A 17,704-nucleotide genomic window follows, 5' to 3' on the forward strand; every position below is an offset into this window, starting at 1 on the left:
ATAAATATGTTTTTTCCTTTTTTAAAGCTTTGGAACACCTAATAAATATATGACAAAGTAATATCTAGATAGTAATGATTTAATGATTAATAAATTTTTCCATTACAAAAGATTGTAATACCACGAGATTACATTGTATTTTTTGAATTTTCAAACATGGAAAATTATGTGTAATTTTTTTTCATGGGTATTATCAAGTTTTGATCTATTAATAAAAATATTTATTTTTGAAACGATGTTTTGTCACTTTATGTATGTATCTTATGGTAATTATGTATATTTATATATTTTATGTTTTGGATGTGATCAAAATGGAGAATCAAAAATAATGTATATTTGTATATTTATTTTGGAAATATAGTTTTCAAAAATTATATATTAGTTTATTATGAATTTCAAAACTGCTATCTGGTTGCCAAAAACGAAAATAGATTTTTCAAAAAAACAAAAGTGTAATTTAGAACACTCATGAAATTAGTGAAAATTAATATAGTTCAAAAATATATAGTAATATATGTTATGATCAAAATATTTTATATATTTTGAATGATTTTTATTATTTTCCCACAGTAATTTTATTTTTTAAATGAATATTTTACTGTTAGGCATATTATTGAGAATTCTTTTAATTAAGGCTGGGCAGTACTAACCGAATTTTCAAATTTTGCTTTTCTAATTACGTTTTGAATAATTACGTCACTCGAATGGTGAAAACCTTCCGAAAAAGTTTGTCTCACATATTTTTTCGGAAGCTATAAAAATTTCCATAATAACAATTGATCAATAAATTAAAAGAAAAGTAAAATTCAAAAATTCGTTTAGTACGGCCCAGCCTTAATAAGCTAATTCGTTAGAAATTCAATCGATTAATCGATCTCAGAACGTTCTGATTAACCAATAGGATTTAAATAAGAAAATAATACATTTTTTTTTCAATCGCATCCAATAGACGGCTGCCCGATTTCAAATCACAGTGACAAATTTTTGAAAATCGATTTTTTAGTATTTTTAGTTCCAGTGGAGTTTTGTGAACATGATTCTATATAATTTCAAAAATTGTATTTTTGTGTTTTAAAATTCGGCAGCCGTAGAATTCTTTTGAAATTTTTCAGATGCATTAAAAAAAAAATCTCCTTTTTAACTTTCCATCGGATTTCAAATTTCTGACTTCAATTTAAAATCTTCCATAACAAATTCTACATCAATATCAATGTTTATAAAAACATAACCTCAAAATATTAATTTCCATACTTAATATTTTTTGACCAAAATTTTATATTCATACAAAAAATGAATGAAATTTGTAATTCAAAATTTAAAAAATTATTAGACTTCAAAATACTTCAAATAATTAATTTTACAAAATATAACATATCTTTTGAATTTAAAATTTTTTATACTTTTTGAAAGTCCAAAAAATATATTAATTTTCTATAAATATATATTTTCAATAATTAGAACAATAGTTTAGTAATTTTTAGTATAATTGCAGTAAATTAATTTAAGTATTTTATTTTTTTGAAAATTTAAAATTTTGGAACGTGTACTATATTTATATGACTACAGTATAGCCTTCTTACTCAACATATCTTTCTCTCTCCCTCTCTATATATATATGGGTATATATATGATAGTAACAGCTGATCGAGTCGATTCTACACATGCCCAATACACAGAAGCCTCAAATCGTGAGCATGAACATGAGCCTGATATTAAAAACCCAAAGCCTTCAGTTTCATTTCAATTCAGTTGGCTGTTGGCGTTCAGTCTTAAATTTTCACAATTCACTCTCATATAAATCTTATATATATAATACAATAAAAATATATCCATTTTCGTGTCATCGTACCCATGTGCTCAAACAAAGAAACAAAGAACTTTTTTTTTAGTGATTTAAATTTATAAATATTTAAAACCGAGTTTAAAGAAAAATCTTTTTAAATAATTACTCATTATTTAAGTAAGCTTTTGTTATTTTAAATTATTAAGTTTTGTGTATCAGTTAATAAAGATCTTATGTGCGGTCGAAAGCAATTGCGTTGCCAGAGGAGAAGAAAAAGGTGCGAGAATTGCCGGAAGTCGGAGTCTATGAACTCCGAAGAGGCCAACGACGACGATTGGACTGATAATTGGTTATTTATTAGTTTATTTAATTAATTTTAACTTTGCTTTTTTTATTTTTTATTTTTCATTTTGTTTCGTTTGATTTTTTTTTAATTTTTTCTTTGGTTTATAGTTGAAACAATTTAAATTATTGTTGAAAAAAAGCAACAAAGAAATTGTTTTGTTTTGAATTACAAATTTTTTCAAACGGGTTTTGTGAAAAACAAAAATATATTTGTTTTTTTTTTTTAAATAAATAAATAAATAAATAAATAAATAAATTTAAAAATGATTGGTGACAAAGAAGTTGACAATGGAATTAATATTAAAATTGGAAAGGATAATAATGATGGTAAAGGGAAATATCGACCTATTTCAATGAAACAAGCGCAAGAAAATAGAAATGGAGTTAATGGACACGTAAAAAATGGTGAGATTTTTTTTTTTATTTTTATTCATAAAATTCAGAGTTAATTCAAGTGTTCTGTACACGATAATTTATCACAGAATAATTTTAAAAATGAAATTGATGATAAAAATTTTTCAAATGTAATTTTTTAATTTTGTTTATTTAGTGGACATACATTAAAATTTTTTTTTTATTATTACAGATAAAAAATTAAATTTTGCTACAGAGCTTTTGTTTATTTACGTTTTTTTTTTTTTATGAAAAATAAACTCATTGTTTTTTTATTTTTTAAATTTTATTACTTATTGTTTTTTGAAAAACAAAATCAAAGAAATAATTGTATATGTATATATTATATATATATACCTGCATATACTGCATTCACCATTGATTCATTTCATTACTCTGTCCTTCAGTTTTACTCTCATGAATACTTTAATTATAATTATTATAATTAATAAATTTAATTAAAGTTATTTATTTTGACTGTCGTGTTATAAAAAAAAAAAAAAAATTTATAGGCACATTGTCATTTTGATAATTTTATTTTAATCATTTTTTTTAATTACTAAAGATTTAAAAGAAAAAAAATAGTTAATTAGAACTTTCATTAGCACACCCTTGGGTATTTAAAACATACAAAATTATATACAACAGAATCTGTATCGATAGAATAATTTCTTAGTAATTAACAAGATTTTAATTCTAGAAATTTCATATTAATTAATTTTTTTAACAATTAAAAAATATTTCTCTACATAGCAGCAAAAAATTTAAATTTCTACCCAATTTAGCGGGAAAAAAGTTTTATACTATACCTGCACTGAAAGTTTAAATTTCTGTCATGTTTAGAGTGAATAAAGTCTTTTTTTTTTTTACGAGGAAGTAAATAATAGAAATTCGATCATGCGCTATTGTTTCCGCAAACGGAAGTATTAGTATATTATACACCAAGTAAGGAAAGTAAGACATTTCAACCCACGTGTATAATTGGCTATCCTAGCCGAAGACACGTGGCAAACACACAGATTGAAACATCCTATTATATATTTTTCTATGGTGCATTTTTAAGTTTAAACTTTACCTCTTTTCGCGGGAAAAATAGCACATGTTCAAATTTTTATTATTTGTTGTGTCACAAGAGAAAACAAACTTTATACTATTTTTCACTAGACCTAAACCTGTAAGTTTGAATTTTTTCACCATGACTGCATTGAAAGTTTAAATTCTGAGTATGTGTAGTAAGAAGAAAGTTCTTTTCTTTTATAAGATAACAAATCATAAAAATTAGCGCATACGCCCTCTTTCCGCAAACAAAGAAGAAAATTAAAACTTTTAGGTTTAGGTCTGGTGAAAAATAGTATACACACCATAAAGGAAGAGAGAACGTCCCAGTCCATGTGTTTACTATCCTCTGTTAGACAATTACACAAATGAGTGATAATGTTCTATTTTTCTCCCTAGGTGTGTAATGTACTAATTATTAATTTTAATTTTAAAGAAATAAACAACAAAATAAATTTCGTAAATTTTTATTTACAATTTTAAATAAATAAATAAAAAAAATAATATCTAGATATGACGTCGAATTCTTAAGCCACAATTACAATGAATCATAACGAAAATAAAATGATCTCATTTCTCTATACTAAAAAATAATTACTTTTTTTTATTATCACAAAGAATATAATTGACTTAATCAATTTTCTTGTTACACACTTACTTATATAATTTACTATAATATATAGATATTAAACTCTTAAGTAATTTAATAATAATTCATTTCCGTTAAATTTCATTATATCTTACGCACATTTAATTTAAAATATTAAATAATGCTTTTTAAAATCAATTTAATTGAAAATTGCCGTAATTCGATGAGTAACAATTTCAAATAATTTCTCTCAATACTCATTGTACACAATTTTCATACTTCAAAGTTAAAAATATAACAAGCATAAATATAAAAAAAGCAGAAAAATTATATAATGAAAAATGGCATTAATATGCAATTAATTAAAAAAAAAAACTGATCTAAAACCGGTTTTCTTATAATTTCTAATCAATAATCATTGATATTAACACTGTAATTATTATATATATGTGGTAGTGTAAAGTTACAAACGAGGACATATAATTTCATCAAACATATACATAATATTAGAAAAAACTAGTTTTTACTTTTTATTGTCACTTTTACACCCGCAGTTTCAATTTTCAATGACAAGAAATCACTCATGTTTTATTATATTCATATATTTCTTATGATACTTTCCATAAAAAAAAAATTAATTATTGTATCCATTTATTACTTAATAAATTTCTGATAATTTATTCATTTATTATTCATATTACTAATTATATTATACATATTTATTATTATTTTACTCTTATCATTTAATCTTTTGTATATAAATTATTGTAAGTTAATTTTATATATATATATATATATATATATATATATATATATATATATATATGACATGAGAATGAGTAATGTTGGCACAAAATCTAGTTCGAAACCTATTTATTTTATTTATATATTTAAATTATACTTTTTTTTTATATTCTGCTCATAAATTTTTCATATTTTTATTTGACATTCAAAATCACTCTTAAAATAAAAATAAGTTTTTGTTAATTTGTAAAAATTTTATCAATTTAACTTGAATATCGATTTATTTTTTTTATCTTTTAGAATTTTTATAGTAGAAAATCTAGTTGATTTTGAATTTTATCTAGGCGATTTTTGAGTCTAATTAAAACGTTTTTGAAACGTAATTGTGAAAACGTCATATTTACTACATTTTTTTTTTTTTTTGCAATAGAGATTTTCAAACAGTTTCTAAACGAAAGAACAATCAAGTAAAAATACGTTTTGAAAATTGTTTCAAAAACGTTCTCGTCTGGCTCAAAATTCTTCCACGCGCGTAAAATTTTAAATTTACCATATTTTTGACTATTCAAATTCTCAAAGTTTGAAAAAAGTTCAATTTAAAGTTCCCATTTGTTTCAAATTTCGAAGTTCTATCTCTTGATGTTTTTTGGAATCTTTTTGAAACAAATTTTTATTACAAGTAATTTAATGTGATTATTAATTGAATAGTAGCATTTATATTGATTATGATGAAAGACCTGAAAATTTATAAATTTATGTCCAAAATTTTAAATCATACAGATGAGTCTTGATGTCAAATTGTTAAGGTTAGAATTCCATTACTTATAATTACCAATTTTGTACACTGTATATTATTTTGTCTTATGGCCGCCAGAGGGCATAAGCCCTATAACCAAAAAAAATTAAATCACATCATTTAAAAAAAAAAAAGATTTTTGGTAATAACTACAGATAATAAGTATAATAGTCATATATTTGAATAAATTCAGTCATACAAAAAATTTTTGTTCAAAATTAAAATTCAAATTTTTTATTACAACATTCTAATAGTTTATTCTATTTGTTAAGCTGTAATTGATAAAGTTACAGTGAAAATGACATTTTCATTTTATTTTCCAAACAATTGGTCAATGTTAAATCAAGTTAAATGACACATTGTTACACAGTACAGTACACTCAATTTATTTTAAATTACATTTCTTTATCGTTTTTCTTTTCGCATAACTTTATTTTCATACTCTACTTCATTTCATTTCTTTTTATTATTTTTTTTTTTTATAGTAATAGTTTTTTGCAATTACAATAATCAACGATAAAATTTTATATAAAACTTGAGTAAATTTATTTCTTAAATTAGATAATTTTTGATTACCGAAAAATATAAAAAATTTGAATTTAAAAAAATAAAAAAATTATTGAAACCTTGAAAAATGTTATCTAAAATTATCTGAGAACTTTTAGTCTGAGCAGAAGAGAAATAAAATAAGAATGAGGAAAAGAAGAAAAAAGAAGAAAAAAAAAAGAAGTAAAAAGATCAGAAATAAAAATAAAATGATTGAAATATATATATATACGATATAGGTTCCGAACTGCCCACGTAAGATGAGTTTTATATTTTCGAACGGTTGGTCTTCTCTCCTTTCTCTGTGGAAATTTCCTACGATCCATCGATCATAAATTTTAAATAGTTAATACTATTCGAAGAATACTTGTACGGTACATAGACATTTTATTTTAGTAATCAGATAAAACTAATATTTTATAATTAAATCTTCCGTAAATTTTTTTATATTCATATCTAAAAAAATTAAAACCTTCAAACTTTCTAATTAAACTATCAAATCAAATATCTCATACTTTATTCAAATATTTTTTTATATCTTATCTCTTATCTCCATAGATTACAAAATAACTTCCCAGAAAGTTTCATACAATAAATTACAAATAAATTTATTTATTAAAAAATTTAATAACAATTGAGAAAAAAAACACATCTTACACCATAAAAATTTATAGTGCTAACAGTAAAGCTGGGACTTTATCAAAAAGATTGTATAGGAGTCTATAGAAATATGTATGGGAAACTATGGATTTATAGTAACATCCATGAGAAATATAGAAAAGTACGGATTTATACAAGAACCCATGTAAAGTATGAAAACCTGGATCCCCATACAGAAATTTCACATAGAAAACTGGGTGCTTAGATTCCCGTTCAAAAAATTAATATCAGAACAGATATCTAGATTCTTATAGAAAACCCCATAAGAATCTATATAGGAATTTACACTGAATTTCTATAGAAATTCATGTAGGAAAGAATGGATACCTGAATTCCCATAAGTAAAACAAAGTAAGCAACTAAGTCCTAAAAAAGGCAGATAATTAAGGGCATCTACAAATATGATGAATAATTTTGTCACAAGATGGCGCAATGGGTTACTTCGTTATTTTTTGCACGTTAGCTATAGTACATGCAACTAAAAAATATTTTTCGCACGACCGGTGGCGCCACTTTGAATAATAGGTTATCTTTATTATCCGGGATGTCAAATCTAATATTTTAAGTTGCCGACTTCAGGCGTAAATTTCGAGTGTTGCAAAAATCGTTGATTATTAGAGTCTTCGTAGAGATAATCTTGACATTGAAAATATATGAATAATGAATATTATAGTAATGCGTAAATATATCAGTTGCAAAGGAGGAACTTTGTGCTGTGGCAATCATATTCTTGTCAACAATAATATTTGCCACATAAATTATTTTTCCCGCAATTTCGTGATAAAGCTTTTTATTGTAAACAATTATAGTGATAATATATAATAATATATCATATTATTATTTTTGGCAGGCTTTTATCTCTATTGTTAAAAAAATAAGCGAAATTTAATTGCTGCCCTCTGGTGAAAATTTTTCAGACAATAGTCCGAAAAATTTCCACCAGGGCCATAATTGAATTATTTTCTAACGGCAGCTTAAATTATATAAATATATACATACCCAAAAAAAAGTATTTCCTGACCTAAATATTTTTGTTTGTCTCAAAAAATGTTTTCTTTCCATTTTTTAATACAAAATATTCCTTGCGCCAAAAAAAATTTTTTTTTCTATAGTATTCGTAAAATCTTATTCACTTTCGAATTTTTCAGGCTCGCTTCGAACAAGCAACCAAACATGACATTATTTTAAATATTAATACTTTTTTTTCGAATATTCGAATACTGATGATTCATTAAAAGTAATTTTAGAATTTCAAACGAAGTAGAGTTTCTTTTTTTTGTCCATTGACGACAAGACTCCAAAATTATATTGCATACATTCATCTTATTTTATAGTTATATCACGTATATATTTACATATATATTTATATACCTACTTGTATATATATATATATATATATATATATATATATATATATATATATATATATATATATATATATATATATATATTGAAACCAGTTCAAATGCAATACATCACCTTACATACGTTCCAATATCGTAGGTCAGTCGTTTACCTCGACCTTCAACATGACTTACATTTAAAATTATTCATTTATTTTATTTATTTATCTTAAAATAAAATAATGGCTTTTCTTTTATTCAAATCCTATTAATTAAAATTTTATTTATTATTGTTTTATCTCATAAATATCGTCAGTCATTTTTTTTTATCTATGAAAAATAATAAAAAAAATTTCTAACCAAAATTGTCAGTTCATTAAATTTTCAAATTTATATTTTTTTAAATAATTTGAATAAAACCGCGGGCTAAATGAGTTAATTAACAAATTAACCGTGTAATGAAAACTATTTTAACAATTTTAACGCTCGTATTTTTGAGCTTTATCGCAACATTAATTTATGTTAATGAGAATAGAACAAATTGTGAAGAATTGATTAATGAAAAATTTTTGAACAGAGATTTTAATAATATAAATAGTAAATTATATGATAGTAGGAATAATTATAAGGAAAAATGGCAAAAGGAAAATGGAAAAGTTGAAGTTGATCTTGAACGTTTGATGGATTTGTTGTTTGAAAAATTGGAAAAGGTTAAATTTAAGTCTACATTACCACTGGAAAATAATTATGGTTATGATAAGAATAATAAAGTTCCATCAATTTGTCACTGCGGATTTGATAAAAGCGATTATTTACCTCCAGAATACGACAATAATTGTATAGACCATAACGCTGATGAAAATCCATTTGAAAATTACAAAGAAAGTTCAGGTGATTATTTTTTAAATTTTGAATCAATTTTTGTAAATTAACATTCGATTTTTTTTCTAGAGTTCATAAAAGAGAAGTTTAAGTTATATAGCAATAAAAATAAGGAAAATTCGCATCGAAAAGGTTGAATTTTTTTTACGCATTAATAAAAAATGCGGGTATATTTTTTATATATTTTGCACTGAAAGAAAAAAATGTATATTTTCAATGAAAAATAATTAATACAAGTAGTTTACTTACTTGAATAGTGCCAAGTATTTTTTTTCTTCAATGAAGTAAAATAATCACTTGATTCAAGTATTTTACTTACGTTCAGTACTAAGAAAAAAAAATGATTTTGTCAAAGAAATATTATTAGACACAGTATTTTTTTATTTAATGATGTTCGGAATGTCTTTCGACCTTAACAAACATTTTTTTTATAAATAAATAATTTTACCCTGCCTAAGATTCGAACCCAGATTGGTCACGCGAGAATTATGACCTGCGCACGCTCGCCACCGTAACTTATTGGAAATAATGTTTTTAATAAACTCTCTTATGTTATTTATCGATGTCCGTCATCTTAAATATTAATTTACACAACTAAATAATAAAATTTGAATATTCAATAGTTTATAAATGTCGCTCTCGAAAAAATTAATATATTTTATATTTTATCAATGCCAATAAGAAATTTCACGCAGATAAAAATTTGAAAAACTCAGAAATTTATTACAGTAAAAAAAAAAAATAAAACAAAAAACAATTTCCATGTTAACTAAATTGACATTGTTATGAAAAAAATTTTTTTTCTTAGTGCAAGAATTTTCTTCTAACTTATAATTAAGTCTTTCTTAAGTTCAGTTTATTTTTATTTAACCAAATAATTGCTTTATTGAAGTTTCCAATTGTAATAAATTTAAGAACGTATCAACTAAATTGAAAAAATATTTGCTTGCTTTAAGAAACTCATGCTTATAGAAATTCATTACTAAATAAAAGCAATAGTTTTTTAAAAATAATAACTATCAATTTCATTTTAGTAAAAATTACTTATCTTAAGTATTCATAAAGACTAAATTACTTGAATTTAATATTTTTTTCTCTCAGTGTAAAATTTACTAAAAATAAAATATGAAATTTTATTCAAAAATTTTTAGCTAATTCTTGGGATAAAGATTATATACCAAATTTTGGAACTAATAATTAACAATGGCGCATGTCTGTAAGACATGTCTAGATTCGTATTCCCGCTATCAGAAAGTTACTGATAATCCAATAAATTTAAGAAGAAATTCACGGTATTGGTATTTAAATACTTTGACTCCATACTATGAATTCTTACGAACAATAAAAAATTCAATGGTCACCAGCATAAAGAATTTTGAATTTCGTGTACAAGATTTTTGTCAAAAAAATTATCAACTTGTTTGTACACTCGAAAAAATCTCCATCGGTATAATTTTATTTTGGATTTTTTATCAAAGCATTTTTAAATACTTGACATATTTTTTATGGAATATTGTTTATATTTTATGGTGTGTTATCGTCAGTGGTCTATTATTTATTTTTTTATTGAGTCAAAATAACAATGATGAAAAAATAAAATTGACCGTTAATAAAAATTATAAAAAGTTTGATAACTACGAAAACTATCGTAAAATTAATAAAAAAATAAGTAATGGTTCCTTATCAGACATTGACGATAATACTGAGATAAAAATAATCAATAACAACAAATTCAATAAAAAATCATTCGTTAATAATAAAAACAGAATTAAGAAACGACGCAAATTAGATACGATTGTTCGAGAGTTTGAATCGGATTCTGACACTTCATGCCTGGGTTTTCGTAAAAAATTATAAACAATAATATTTTTTGTTTGTAACATAATTTAATTATTTTTATTGTGATAAATTTGACTAATAAAAAAAACTTAATGTATCAATATTTGTTAAGTTTTTTTTATTATTATTAATTGACACAGTATGTGGCTAAATTGATAGGATGTTATCTTAACTTATCAGAATTGTCACAGATGATTATTGTAAAAAGAGTAAATACATTTAAAATTGACATTAATAACGTGTTCCATTTTATTCATGGAAGTGTATTTTTAAATAATTATATTTTTTAACTAAATTATACGGAAGTATGCAAAATTGGGACATCTTGATGATAGAATGGATTCCTTGGACCTCAAAATGTTGACATCTGATGAAAATTCAAAAATTCCACTGAAATTAATAACTTTCCTCTTCTTTGGAAATTTCAAATTTTTTGGCGGGAAGTTTAAGAACATTTGAATTTTTAAATAAAACAGACTATTTGCAAATTTAGAAAAGTGATAAATTTTGATCCCAGATTTTTCTCAGGAAATAAAATTTGGAAACGAACATACCGCGAAGCCAAGTATACTTGGGATAGAATAAAGTTTCGAATTCCGAATATTTGGTTAAAATTTAAACTCAAATAAAAATATTCCATATAAACATTATTTGCTTAACAAGTGTTTAATTTTTCATAATTAATTATTGTTATTTATTTATTTGTTTTATCTCAAATGTATTGTTGGTTAAATAAAAATAATACATGAATAAAAAATTATAATATAACGATATCAGCTGTAATTAAATTTATCTAATCTTAATTACGAGTTTTACTGAAACAATTAATTACTACTTTTTAACATCAATGCATAACTAATAATTATTACCTGATGAAAATAATAAATAATAATAAAAAATTTGCTTTTAAGTAGATATCAAATATAGATCTAGATTATCGCAAATGAAATTTTTGATAAAATTTTCGAAAATGTGCCAACATTGATGCCAGTGAGATTATTTTTATTGAATTAGTTCATTATCAGATAAAATCTATCATAAATATTTAACCATAATAAAAAATAGGACGATTTTTTTATCAGTAAGTTATCAAGAAATCGTTATTTATATTTAAAATAAACAATTTTCATTTTATTATATAATATGATAATATTAAATTGCACACCTTAATAAAAAAAATAATTTCAATGTTAACTAAGAAAAATTTTCGGTTAATTTTTCAACAATTTGTACAGTATTTTATTTCTATACTGTACTTTCTGTCAAATTGAATGGAAATTTTTTCAGCAATTTGATTGAAACTTACACTGTGAAAAATTCCCATTAAATTTTACTATGGTTACATTGTAACCCCGGACCATAAGAAAACTGATACAAAATTTACAAGTGTCCCATAGTAAACGCATGCGCATAGGCCCCAATCGTGTCGTCTGCGGGGTTACAATGCACCCATAGTAAAATTTGTTGGAAATTTTTCACAGTGTAGTTCCCGAATTTGATGGAAAATTAAATTGGCTATACTAATGGTATGCATACATGGAATTCCTTACCGCCAGAACAAACGACAATGCGAACTTTTGAGAAATTTAAAATTGCTTGTTTTAATAATTTTTTGAATGTCAATAATTAATTAATTAATCAGTATATTAAAATATGTAAAACATATACATGTATATATTTTGTAAGATTTCTTGTATTTTTCGATGGCCCTCAGGGAGCTACGGCTCTGTGATCAAATAAATATATTTATCTATCTATCTATCTATATGGAACATATATATTATTTATATATTTTTTGGTGCGAGTAGATTTCTTTGCTAGGGAGTTGATTCAATAAATTAACAACTCACCAAATTATTTTTTTATTTACAGTCAATGGCGCATTACCTGAAGGAGAATGGGTTCCACCTGATGGTGGCTGGGGTTGGCTGATTCTATTGGCCGCCGTGATGGTAAATGTTCTTATACCAGGAACAATTAAATCATTTGGTGTTCTATTTGTTGAATTCCTGAACGTCTTCGAAGGTGGCCGATCAATGGCCGCATGGATTCCAGCGCTTTGTTATTTTCTTTACAGTTCGCTGGGTAAATAGAACACAACTATTAATTTAAATTATCAATTATTTATAAAACTACTAATTACATCTTCCAATAGGACCACTGTCGAGTATTTTATCTGTTAAATATTCGTACCGCACAGTCACATTGATTGGTGGGACATTTGCAGCTGTTGGAATGATGCTTAGTTATTTTGCAAACTCTATTATATATCTTTGTGTCAGGTAATTAAAATGACATCATTTGCTGTCTAGTTCTGATGAAACCAAGTAAATAAATATGTTATCTTTTTTTAAATTTAAATTTAATTTGTAGTTATGGTGTCTTTCTGGGTATTGGTGCTGGTTTAGCATTTCCGCCAACTGTTTATATTGTTACGTCTTATTTTTTGAGACTAAGAGGGTTCGCTAATGGTCTTTGTATATCAGGAAGTGCATTGGGATCCATATTTTTACCACCACTCTTAAATTATTTGTTACAAGAATTTGGATACAGGTAAACAAATATATATATATATATATATATATATATATATATATATATATATATATTATTATTATTTAGTAACATTGGGGAGTGATTTGGCCGCTGAGAAGCAGTGGAGTAAACTAATGAACTTTATTCAAAAAATCTAGACTGTTCGGGTGTAGAAAGAGTTTAAAATTCAATGTAAAATAGCAAAGTTTTAACATCGTAATTTTAGACTACACTTTAATTTCGAAAATTTGAAATGTTCTTTTAAAATTTACTGTATAGGTTACATTTTTCACTACTTAATATCGTAATTTTATTAAAGGCTTTTTTGGAGTTAAGGTTATTCGGGAAAGAACGAAAAAAGAATTAGAATTTAAACTTTTGTTGGCTGCATAGTGAACGTGGCGCCACCCTTTTTTACATTTTCATTTTTTTTTCGTAATTTTGTTTTGAATAAAACTTCTGAAAAAAGAATGAATGCTTTCTTTGAAACTTTTTGAAAATTTTAGTGTAATTAGTAAGTAGGAAAGTATTAAAATTTGAATATTTGAGACTAAATATGAAAAAGTGGCGCCCAGTGCGAGTTTATTTTCAAACTGCCGTCAAGTTTTGTTCCCGCTAATTCTGTCCGTTTTACCTCGTGTTTTTAAAAATTTTTATTAAATAAATTCATTTACAGTTTTTGTACCCAACAGATTTATCTTACCATTCACTCAATTTATTTTTGCATAAAGACTTTGGTCGAGACATTCTTATGCAAAAATATCTTGACCTATACAAAAATCTGGTTCCAGTAATTTAAATTTAAATATTTTCATTAAAAATTCAATATTTGCCACGAATATTTAATTATTTTCATGAAATTTAAATTTAAAAAATATCTTTACAAAATTATATGAAAACAACTTATTGCATTTTTAAGTCTTTTGCGTCACTATTCTGTTTAAAATTTATGAACTGATTTGAAAAAAAAAATTTTGATTCATTCATAGAAACAATAAAATAAAATTCATAGTTTACTTCACGTCTCAGTCTATGAAAAAAAAAAAAAAAAATTATATTAATAAATTAAAAAAAAAAATTTTTTTAGAGGCGCAGTTTTAATCATGGGTGGTATTCTATTGCATGTATGGGCCGCAGCGCTTTTATACGAACCTCTAGAAAAACATATGAAATTCGTGCCACTAGAAAAGTTAACTAACGAACAAGTTGCCGAAGCTGAAGAAGAAGAAGAAGAAGCAGAAGAAACCGATCAGCTTAATCACACTGAAAACTACAAAAATTCACTTCTCATAATCCCTTCAATAAAAACCGAAAAGCAACCGCTAAACAATACCAACAACTTATCGCCAAAAGTAAAAGCCGTACCAAAAAGCGCGTCGAGCGTCGCATTAGAAAACTACAAAAACACCCCCGTACAAAGTAGAACTCGTAAAATAAGTATGCCAACAAACCGGGAAATAACCTCGCAAATGCACAGTACTCCAGCATTACATGCCGTGCCAGAACGCAGTAGTTCAACAGTGCGCCGTAAATCGACATTACGTTCCCCAAGTATTTCATCATTTAATTACATAAGTACGCCCTATCATGGCAGTACATTGTCCGCATTACAGCCAGAATATGCGTCAAACTTAACATTAAACGCTATTTCGAGTACATTCCGTAAATCGCCTGAAAAAACAATAAAACCTTCGAACAATAGTAAAAACAATACAGCTGAAAAAGCAAAAACAAAGTTCTTTGACTTATCGCTCTTGAAAGACCCGATTTATCTTGTTATCTTAATATCGAACTCAACAAATGCCGTTAGTTATACTAATTTCATTATTTTACTGCCAGTCTACGCTATTTCTTTAGGTTATGACAGAAATCGCGCTATTGTATTGCTATCATTGAATTCGGCTTTTGATTTAGTCGGGCGTATTGGCGGCTCAGCGTTGTCGGATACCAAAATGATGCCGAAGCACTGGTACTTTGTCGGCGGGTTATTAATATCAGGCATTGCGCTAACATTAATGCCAACTTCTACGAGTTATACGATGCTGGCAAGTTACTGCTGTATTTTCGGGTTATCCTCGGGTATTTACGTTGGTGTCACTGCTGTTATTATGGCGGACATGTTGGGCACGGAAAAGTTAACCTCTTCTTATGGTATTTCTTTGTTTGTTAATGGAATTATACAACTTGTTGGACCGCCAATTTGTGGCGCGATTTTTGAACATATCGGTAGTTATGGACCAATCTTTGGTAGTTTAGGTATTGTTTTAATTGCTGGCGCGTCATTGTGGGCTTGCGTTCCGTTTCTTAAAAAACGCCAGGCTAATAATCTTGAATTGCAAGCTAGTAAAGTTTAATATGACGCCTACTTTGTTACTTTTTTTTTTTTTATTAATTTAGGGGTCGGTTTTTTTTTTTTGTATATTCTTAAGTGATTACTGTATTGGATAAAAATAACCGACCCTCGTAAATTAAATTAAAGTCACTGCCGTTTTTTTTTTATTTTATAAAAATTTATTTTAGTTAGAATTTTTTATCTCTCGCGATTATTGCGCTTGAAATTTGTTACATTTAAACTTAATTGTAGTTAGATATAATTAAAATTGTTCATGAAGAAAGTTTAAGACATTAATGTCTTGCCTTATTAACTATAATGTGTAATTATAAATTTATATAAATAAGTTAATGAGTAAATATATAGGTAGATTATATATTCATACATAAATGCACATAATTGCAAAATCATTATTTTTTTTATTATTTTGTAGGAAAATGATAATAATTAATGAAATAGACTCAAAAAAGATTATAAAATAAAATTTAAGTCTTAATTATAATTATTAACTTTAAGTAGGTACTTATATTGAAATATTACGTAAGTAGAAAGCACAATAATTTTTAGGGACCGTACGTAAAATTTTTTCGCACTTATGGGAGGTCGCGACGATCGCAGCTTATGAAACAATTTTTCAAATTTTTCTTGGTTGTTTTTTTAATTTCATTTTTTTACGATAGAAAGTCATTTTTTCATATTTATGTATATACATATTTCTATGTATCTAATTCTGTCATAATGGAGGGGGGAGGGGTAAGAAGTAAAATTTTGCGTGACGTATTTTATGAAGTGTCTTTATATTATTTTAGATAAATTTTTTTTACAAAAAAAAATTATGATCCTGAAGTTGGCAGACATTTATAAATTTTTGGATTTTTTTTTTTCAACAAATTTACTTCAAAAAAAAGAAAAACTAAAAATATGCACATGTTGAAAATTTAAAAATCTATAAGTGCAATTTTTTGAAAAAATTTTTTTTTTTATAATTTATCATTTTTAAAATAATTCAAAAATTATCAGACGTCGGCTAACCAGTATCATAAAAAATTGATCTTTTTTTTTGTTATTCAGTTAATTTAAAGTAATTATTTATAAAATAATTAAGGAACTAAATATTAAATTTAAAAAAAAAATGTATTTTTTGTGATAATTATAAAAGAAAATGTTGAGTTTTAAATGAAACGAATTATTCACCTATGCTAGAAGTATTTTATTCAGGGAATATATTTGCATTTTTAAATTACGAAATTTGATTTAATGACAAAATAAATAAATCGCTCAAAAATTATTCAAATAATATAGATCAAATTTTCGCTTTTGCGATTGCGCATAAAATTTTATTTACAAAAAAAAAACAATGATTTATATTAATTTTTATTACACTGACCATCTTTCAAATATTTTGTCTATCATTCAAATTTCGATTTAAAAATTTTTTAGTAGATTAAAAAAATTATTAATAAAAAAATAAACTTCCGATTTAAAATTTTAAGTTTTAAATATAATAATTAAACTAATCATTAAAATTGTATAAAAATCATGCCATCAATTTTATAAATTAATTGTAATTAATTAATTCATTTATATTTACAGTATTTCTTTTTTTATATAAATACATTTGCTTTATTTTTTAATTTATCATATAAATATTTATATTGATGTAATTAATAGTAATGAAAAGAGAATAATTAAGTAAATAAATAAAACTCATTATATATAAATATAAGTATATATTTAAGTAAACAATAAATAGTATGTTAAATAAAATTAATCAGTAATTATTATGAAGAATGATAAAAAAATTGTATTTTATTGCACAATTATTACAATTGTTATAAATGAATTAATGAATGAATTGTAA

The 17,704-nt window shown here is 24.7% G+C and overlaps 1 protein-coding gene across 2 annotated transcripts; it reads left to right on the forward strand.

Annotated features, from left to right (window-relative positions):
• The first annotated feature begins 1,641 nt into the window (after positions 1–1,641).
• On the forward strand, positions 1,642–17,174 carry LOC103570295 (monocarboxylate transporter 13). Of its 2 annotated transcripts, XM_053738305.1 has the most exons (6): positions 1,642–2,132; positions 2,237–2,533; positions 12,849–13,061; positions 13,132–13,258; positions 13,350–13,529; positions 14,599–17,174. In XM_053738305.1, exons 2-6 carry the CDS (start codon positions 2,392–2,394, stop codon positions 15,863–15,865), a joined length of 1,929 nt encoding a protein of 642 aa, XP_053594280.1. In that variant the 5' UTR covers positions 1,642–2,132; positions 2,237–2,391; the 3' UTR covers positions 15,866–17,174. The 2 variants fall into 2 exon arrangements, with proteins under 2 accessions (XP_053594280.1, XP_014297661.1); XM_014442175.2 differs by having other exon boundaries at positions 1,642–2,533.
• The last annotated feature ends 530 nt before the right edge of the window (positions 17,175–17,704 follow it).

Source organism: Microplitis demolitor, chromosome 4, assembly GCF_026212275.2.
Source record: "Microplitis demolitor isolate Queensland-Clemson2020A chromosome 4, iyMicDemo2.1a, whole genome shotgun sequence".
Classification (NCBI taxonomy): domain Eukaryota; kingdom Metazoa; phylum Arthropoda; class Insecta; order Hymenoptera; family Braconidae; genus Microplitis; species Microplitis demolitor.